General features: G+C 28.6%; 1 protein-coding gene across 1 annotated transcript; it reads left to right on the plus strand.

Moving 5' to 3' along the window:
* The first annotated feature begins 467 nt into the window (after nucleotides 1-467).
* On the plus strand, nucleotides 468-1,100 carry LOC120074119 (uncharacterized). Its single transcript, XM_039027137.2, has one exon. The coding sequence runs from the start codon at nucleotides 468-470 to the stop codon at nucleotides 1,098-1,100; it is 633 nt and encodes a 210-aa protein (XP_038883065.1).
* The last annotated feature ends 8,129 nt before the right edge of the window (nucleotides 1,101-9,229 follow it).

The raw sequence follows: 9,229 nt of genomic DNA on the forward strand, positions 1-9,229 counted from the left end.
GTTTTTTTAAAAGGAGAGAAAAAAAAATCTGAATTGATGATTTTACAATATTTTATTTATACAGATGTTTAGTGTAGAATTATATTTATTAAATAAGAATTGGGTATGACGTTAATGTCTAATTAATCGTGGCCACGTGTAGCGTTGTGGAACCCACAAACTTTGTTTCTTCACTACGAAGCTAATATCACCCCATGCACGATGCACCAATGTCACGGCCCCACTGGCTTATATCACCCATCTGTCCCGCCAAAAAGAAAAGCGCGCTTACACACTTCCACTACTATGCCACTTAGATATCTTAATTCATTTAAATGACTAAACTACCCTTAACTGTTAACCTGTTTTACGGATATATCCCCAGGTGTTTCAATGTTTAAATAGAAGCCCTCTACGCTGCAATTCTTCCCTTTTCTCCTCCTTCTCTCCTCCTTTGTCTTGTTGAGCAAATTCTTTATCCTGTCGTCATGCTGTCCACTTTTCCGACCGGTTCTCCGTACGAGTCCATGCTCGAAAACCCGTTTCCGGTCGCTTCCACGCCGTGGGAATGCCACGACTACGACTTCCTGCCGGTTGTGTTCCAGATGCCTGAACCAACCGGATTATTGGACGTTTTCCAGTCCCCAAACCCGGTGATTTCCAGTTCGAGTTCCGAAAACCGGGATGAACCGGAAGTGATGGATACCGGTCCGTGTGAACCGGACCGGAAAGTTGAGGTGATAGACGAAAGAAAACGACGGCGAATGGAGTCGAACCGGGAGTCGGCGAGGCGGTCCCGGATGCGTAAACAGAAGCACTTAGAAAACTTAAGGAACATGGTGAACAAGCTGAAAGTAGAAAACCGGGAGCTGTCAAACCGATTGCGGTTCACGGTTTATGAAGTGAACCGTGTACGGACAGAAAACGACCATCTCCAGACAGAACACACAATTCTGAGTCAGAAACTTTTGTACAGCCGACGAGTATTAATTTTCCGGCAATTCCAACGACAATTGGGTTATGCTTCCCCTTACAACGCCTTTGAACAACCCCCAAATATCTCTCAATCGCAATCCCAATATATCCTTAATAACAACAACAACAACCTCATTAATTGCTAAACACAACCACAGACTATTATAAGAAGAAGCAATTTCTGAACCACTCTCTCTCTCTCTCTCTCTCTTCTTTGTAAACTAAAAAAATTGCTGCTAGAGAAAAATATATATATAATATTATATTATTGGTGGGGTTTTACGCTATTTTTGAAGCAACTTAATAGTGTGTAAAAGAAGATCGGCGACTAGCTTTATTAGTAATGGCTATGCTTAATTTAAATAAGCATTTTTTCCCCTTTTTTTATTGTTTTCATTTTCTCTTGTTATATATTATATATATCGACTATTTAAACAAAGAATCCTTTTTTTTCTTTTTCTTTTTCTTTTTTAGCAAATCCGCATATGATTTCGTTTAAAAATTCGAGATGCATGGGACCAATTACACCATTCCTATTCTAATAAACAGTGTTTTATTACTTTCTTTTTTTTTTTTTTCTTTTTTGGAATAATGTAAAATAATAAACTTAGCCTTATTCACGAGGTGACAATTATAAATTTATAATGAAACTGTGAAATGTCGATGATGTCCATCTACTAAGTTTTATATGCTTTTAGCTATCCAGGGTCACAGTTGTCATTTTAAATGATATTACGATACATACGAAAAGGGGGAGATTCATTATATTATATTATATTATATTATATATTTGTTAAAAGGATGTGAAGCCTATTTTTATAAGATGTCAGACAATTATTGCTAAATTGTAATCTAATTTCCTCATGACGTCCATCACTTTTCTGGGAGCTGGAGGCAGTTGCTTCGTTTAACTTTATGAACCTTTTTTTATCCGTTTCTTATTAATTTTAAGAATATAACTCTGAGAGATATGGGATCTCAATTTATGTCTAATAAACAAACAAATTAGTGGTTAAATGGCTTTAACGTTTTATTCGAGCCAAAAAAGAGGTCATTAAAATAAATTATTTCACCCATTTTCATAAAAAAAAAAAAAAAAACAAATTGGTGTATATCAATTTAATAGGAATGGTAGTTTAAGTGAGATTCAAACAATGATAATTGACATGTACTTTCTTTTTCAAAAATTAGAAGTTTAATTTTTTATATCACAATGTGATACTATAAAAATTCTATAATATGGATTTCAGACCTGTTTAGTTTAACTTTTCAATTATTTAATTTTGAAAAAATTGAAGTATTTGTTAACCAATCAAAATAGTGTATTAAATACTTTCAAAGTGTATTTTAAACCGCTTTTATAGAAAAAAATTTGTTATTTTTTTTAAAATGCATTTTTTTTCTCTAGTCAATCCAAATAGACCTTTAGACATGATGTTCTCTTCAACATCATAATAATAATAATTAATAAATAAATAAATAAAACCAATGAAATTAAAGCAGACCAATTCAATCGGATTGGTTTAGGTTTTATGCGACATTGATAGGTTTGATTTTAAAAGTGGAAGAATTGAAATGGTTTTTGTCGGTTTGGTTGTGTGCTATAACTAATAAACCAAACCAAATTTTTTTAAGCACAAGAATTTGGGTGGGGGAGATTTTTAACTTCTTAGCTTATGCCAAGTTGCCATAAACCAAATCAAATTTACAATATTAACGTATATACATACAAGTTGATTATATTATTTATATGTTGAAGTTCTAATGTTAATTGTAGAAATAAAAGCTTTTTTTTATAAAAAGAACAAAAAAGTGACGTTTATTGCACTCAATATTCTTCAAATTGTAAATTTTGTTGAAGGACTTAATAAATTCAAATTCTGAAATTTTTTTTTATCAAAATTTAAACCTCTCTAAACAAAATTCACAATTTAATTATAAATATAATAGGAAAACAATCAATTTTAGCCATCCTACGGGTTCTATCAATTTAGACCATAAACTTCCATGTTCATCCATTTAAATTCTAACCTTAAATAACAGTTGCAATTTTAATCATCTGACAAGTTTTTACTCCAAGAATTGTTAAGAGAGTTCTTCCAAATGCATTTAATGAATTATAAAACAGATATACGATAAAATTGATAATATTTTTAGAGAAAACAACATTAGACGTTTTTTTTTCCTGAAACTTATAGATTTCTTGAATGTTATTCAATCGTTAATTTGAATTTAGATTTTTTATGTAAAATTTATAACTTTATAAACAATTTTACATCATCTTTTGTTAAAACTAGTAAGTGAATTAGCTAAAATTGATTTAAGGTGTAAACTTGCAATATTTGTGTAATTTTATGGTCATGATTGATTGAAATTGAAAAATTAGGATCCAAATTGATACAATGTGATAAAGTTATGGTCCGATGTTTACACTCATGGAAATTTTGAAAAGATTTATATTAAAATACAATTCTATAGTAGTCCAATAATTTTAAGAATGAAAACTATTCCAATCGATCATAGTTTTTTTTTTTTTTTTTTTTATTTTAAAAGAAAAAGAGTCAAGTGTATGACCCCAATATTGATCACAATCCAATTAAAAGTATATGTTTAATATTATTTTGAAACTTTTGTTATAGAACACTCACTCTTTTTGATCCACAAACACACTTCTTTTTATCCCATAATCAATTTAGTAGATTTTGCAAGTTAAAGCCATTCATCCAATAAGATGCATTGGATAGTCCCCGCATAGTATTATGGCGTAAACAGTTCCCCAATAACATTGTTTTTTCTCCACCAAACTTTGGTTTATTTCTATTTTTCTTTTCATCTCCATCAATATAGTTGCCAATATTTTATTACATTAACCATAAAGTTGGTTTTTTTTTTTTTTTTTAAAGCATGCATTCATTTTTTTTCAAATTTAATTTATATTTTATAGGAAAATAAATGAGTAAGATAGATTCAAATTATGAAGCGACTAATAGTATTTGAAATGTGTAATTTTTTATCAATTTAATTGTTTATCTTATAGCCGGCAGAAATAGTATTATTGTGTTACTTTTTGCACTTTATGAATAATAGTTTGAGAGGTGGTGTGTTTTGGAATATTTACCCGGCAGTTTAAATCACTAGCTTTTTTCTTTTTTTGAGCTATCAAATCACTAGCTTTTGATCAGATAAGTTTTAAATTCACGTTTAAAGCATTTAATTTTAATTACCATCGTAAAATTATGAGTAATTTTTATAATTTGTCCTAAATTTAATGGTCTTATTTGGCTCAGATTTTAAAAAGAAATTACGCCCATCAATCTTGTGGATTTAGAATTTGATATCCCAACTGACAGATAAAACAAGGAGTTGTTATCATTCTTTTTGTTCTTGTGTCTTTTATTTTTCTTTTTATTTTTTGGGGGTATTTAGAGACAAATTTTATAATTCATATAATGTTTGCGAAATATGATATATGATTTAGCATTCTATGATGTGTCAAAAAGAAAATTATAATATGATATATAATCCTTTAGGCTCTATTTGACAACTATTTCGATAATCATTTGTTTATTTTTTAAGTTTTGGAAATTAAATCTATAAACACTCACTCTACTTCTAACTTTCCTACTTTGAAATCTTTCTTTTATCTATATTCTAAAAAATCAAGTCAAATCTTGAAAACTAAAAAAAAAAAAGTTTTGTTTTTAGAATTTGATTAAAAATTCAACTTTTATACTTAATAAAAATATCAACTATGAAAGAAAGTGAGAAGAAATAAGCTTAATTTTCAAAAATCAAAAACCAAAAACGAAATGATTACCAAATGCGTCCATAGTTTTCAACTTTTTTTATCTATACTATATTAAAAGAGGGTATAAGTAGAAGAATTTTCACATTCCTATTATGCCCTTAATTTTTAATCGTATTCCTATTATACCCTCATTTAATTGTTACTTATAACCTTTTTTTTTTTTTTTTTTCATACGCTTCCCTAAAACACCTATTTGTAAAGGAGACGAGTTATCAAACACTCCTTTATATAAAGAGACCATTAATCTTTTTCTTCTCCTCACTTCACCATTTCAACAAATAATAATAATAACCACCATCCTATATTTGTTTTTTCTACATTTATTTTTTTAGGAAATTTTGTTTTTATTTTATTTTGATTTATATTTGTTTCTAAACACTTTGTTCCTCTTCCTTTCTTTTGTTTTGTTTTCTGTTTTGGAGTTTTTTTTGTGTATTATTATATGTGTTCTCTTCCCAATATTTTTTTTTCAAAATTCTCATAAAAAGCATAAAGAAAAAAAATGTAAATCCTCCCGTGTTTACTTAAAATCACAATTTCTTCCAGGCATTCTACATTTATTTTTTAGGGAATTTTAAATTTCTTTTATTTTGGTCTATAGTCATTTGTGAAAACACATTTTTTTTTTGTTATTGTATGTGTTCACCTCCCTACATTTTTTTTCTCAACATTCTAAAAAAAAAAAATATCAAACAGAAAAATGCAAGTCATACTTGATAATTGATATAATTCAATTTTTTTCTTTTAATTCACATTAAGGTTTACTTTTTAGAATTTAATTTAAATTAAGATTTCTATTTTGATGGAGAAGATGAAAAAAATCTGAGAGATGAGATTAACGTGAGAAATTTAGGAAAGAGGAAAATATGAAAGATGAGTACTTGACAATCTTTTAAATATTTTTTTTAAAATAAAAAAATATATGTTTTTCTATTTTGATTGAGAAGAATGTGTTATGATAATGTGAGGAAGTTGAAAGGAAAACCAATTTGAGAAAATTAGGGAATAAGAAGATATTGGAGGAAATGTTCAAAATATTCTAAAAAAATGTAAGTACTTCTTTAGCCTACTTTATTTTTTCTAAATCCACATGAGAGGATTTTATTTTATGAATGTTGAGAAAATTGGAAAGAGGAGGATCGATTTGAAAAAATTAGGGAAAGATGATATGGGGAGAATATTAGTAAGATACTAGATAAAATTTGACTTCCTAATTTTAATTTCATCCCAATTTTTAAAACTATATCTTCAAATGGCATTGTGATTAATATTTTATATTTATTTTTATCTTAGTTTTAATTTTTCTTGTATTTTTTCATGACATCATAAATTTATAACTACAACTGATAGTAGGTAAGTTAACTATAACCTCCATTGAATTAATAAATGAAATAGAAAAAAACTATTACCTTGAAAATAAGAAGATTCATTTAAAAATAATAGTGATAAAATATAGGTTTTTTTCATGAATATAGGTTTTATTCATGACGATAAAATATTGACATAAATATTGAAATTGTAACTTAGCTTTATTCCTTTTAAAAAATTGATTTTTCTGTATAATTTTATAGAACACACAAAATATTTGAAATAAAAAAAATTAACTAATCCAATTATTTTAAAAACTATTTTTTTTTTCAAATTTTAAAATATTAATATAAATATTAAAATTAGAATGTTGAGATTTGTGGGGAAAAAAAAAAAAAGAAGGTTTAATATTTTACTTAAAAAATTATAAATGATGTATCTATTTTAATATTTTAAATATATATACAAAATTGTTGTAGACTTTTTTAACAATAAAAAAGATTGTGTTCCTTTTTGAAAATGATTTTTTTTTTCATAATTTATAAAACCAACAAAATCTTTGAAACCAAAAGATAAACTACCTCAATTTTTATTATTACATTCAATGAGAGATAAATAAAACTGTCTTTTTCTTTTTTTTTAAAAAAAAAAAAAAAAAAGAAAAAAAGAAAAAACTAAACTTTTAATCGAACCTATAGAAAATGTTTAAAGAAAAAAACTTATTTTATGGAAGAGTTGTGAATGATTTTTTAAAAAAAACAATTTAAATGTAACCCATAATATCTTTTATGAAAACAAGGTTTAAATTATATATATATATATATATATGATATAAGTAATCTTAAAACGAAAACTAATACTCTTTACTTGTGTGTATACTAATACTCTTTATTTGTGCGTGTGTACTCGCGCGTGCGTATGCATGCGTGTGTGCGTATGCACGTGCGTGCGTGTTTTTGTAACTATAACAACATTTATGTAATAACATTGAAATAAAATTGTCGCATTATGTATATTAAAATATCAAATTGTAAACATATTTATTTTATAACTTAATGATGAGTATAGAAGAATTTTTATGGAAATAATGATAATATAAAAACATTGAAATCAAAATTCGTATATTATTATTATCATTTTTTGTTTTTTGAAAAAAACATATAAGGAACAACAAATGAGGAAAAACAATGATCAATTTTTAAAAGGAAATCCACCCATGGTGGGTGATCTTCAAGACAAATTGATATCATTCGATGTCTATGGCATATGTAGCAAGTTTGTGAGTAATGAAATTGCAATTGTGATTAACAAAGGAAGAACCTCGGATTGCCTCTTTATGATGCAAATCAGCGAAGAGTCTACTAAATACTAAATCGAATTACCATAACGTGATGATCTATTCAAAAGTAATTAATAATTGTTACATTATCTAAATTTTAAGTGTGGTAGTAATTAAAATTTTTTTAAATAAACATATACATTATTTATTTATTACATGCTAAAGAACTAATATATTCAAAAAAATTTATTAAGACAACTAAATTTCACGTTCATTGCAGGTTTGTGCCTTTACTAGTTTGTTAAAATGAGAACAATATATTTTCTTTTTTTTTTTTCTTTTAAAAATAGTTATTCAGATCTTGACACAAACTTAATTAACATAAAGATAAAACTGTTTATGAGTTTTGTAAAATTAATTTACAATACTAACAACATTTCACTACAAGAAATCGCACTTCTCCCAGTGTCACAATTCGTCGAGAAAGGGTGGAAAATGTGTCGCGAGAACCTCTCTCGATAAATAATAGATCATCGGGAGTTTAGTCAGGAAAAATCCGTCGGAAGAGGAATGCTTGTGATGTATAATATATGATACTTTACTTCACATCTTGATTTTGCACAGTTGTTTTTTTTTATTTGCTTTACCACAAACCAATGAACTTAAAATCTCTGGTTATCAGTATGTAACTTAAGCGTGTATGTGGTGACATACAAGTGGATCATGTCTTAAGTGATAACCAAAATGGTCTGTAGTATATGGATATAAGAGGAAAACCTTATCCTGGTAATGCTACGGATGTGACCCACTTTGTGGAATGGTCACAAGTGTTGTGACTTGTCACAGATGGTCTGATCCTGATCATTCGTGTAGGGGACATGTGAGCGGGGTCGTCCTATATAAAGAGTTTGTATAAGACCTGACCACGAAGTGTTAACGTCTCGTTATATAATACCGTTCATGATAGAGACTTCACTTCACTAGGATGACCATAGGTAACATGACCTCAATCCTGAGTAAGTTGGGAACTCCTGCTATTGAGGGTGGTCCTTTGATTTATATGAGTACGAGTGGCCAGGTCGCCGACTCAAACCAACGATTTTGGGGATTCATCTGATTTGGAAGCTCAGAACTCAGCTACACAAGATGGAATTCACTCCTTCCTTGAAGTAGTGGCAAGTAGATAAATAGCTCCCTTAAGGGTTGATTCCAGGCTTGAACGATGTGGCGCCACACACCTTCTCTTGGCCCGAGAGATGTTCACACATAGATGGACTATGTTGTATTGTTCATTAGAGGAATCAATGGTACTTAAGAAGTGAGATGTAACTACAGGGGCAAAACGATAAATTGGCCCATCTATACTTACAAGCATCTGTGAAGGGTTATCGTACTCATGATTGGTTATATCCGATGGACACAGAAATATATCTGTGGTAAGAAGAGTTCAGCTGTTGGTTTTTAGTGGAATGCCTGACAATTAACGGATGGTGGATCTCATGGCTAAAGAGTTTAGTCAGCTATTCACGTACCATTGGAGCTTCAAGCTACAGGTCGATAAGGTCCCCTAGGTAGCTTGGATAAAGTCGAGAATCGGTTTTTGGGTCAGTTTGAAGTGTTCAAATTGATAAGAGGAAATTTGATTATATATGATATAATCGAACTGGTTAATTATATATGATATAATTGACTAAATGTATGAGATACATTATTTTGGAGGAAATTAGATATAAATATGATTTATATCAAGTAGAGGAGAAATTACTATAGTAGATATATGATATTAAACTATAGGTTAAGAATATAATATGATTATATTCATTTATTAATTAATTGGTTGGTTATGTGATAATTGGCCAGAACTTTCTCCTCAGTCGTGC

This window comes from Benincasa hispida, chromosome 3 (assembly GCF_027475165.1).
Source record: "Benincasa hispida cultivar pf3 chromosome 3, pf3_genome.v1.1, whole genome shotgun sequence".
Lineage (NCBI taxonomy): Eukaryota > Viridiplantae > Streptophyta > Magnoliopsida > Cucurbitales > Cucurbitaceae > Benincasa > Benincasa hispida.

Excerpts from the sequence above, each read along its gene's own strand:
- LOC120074119 (XM_039027137.2), top strand. The coding sequence starts at position 468 with ATGCTGTCCACTTTTCCGACCGGTTCTCCGTACGAGTCCATGCTCGAA.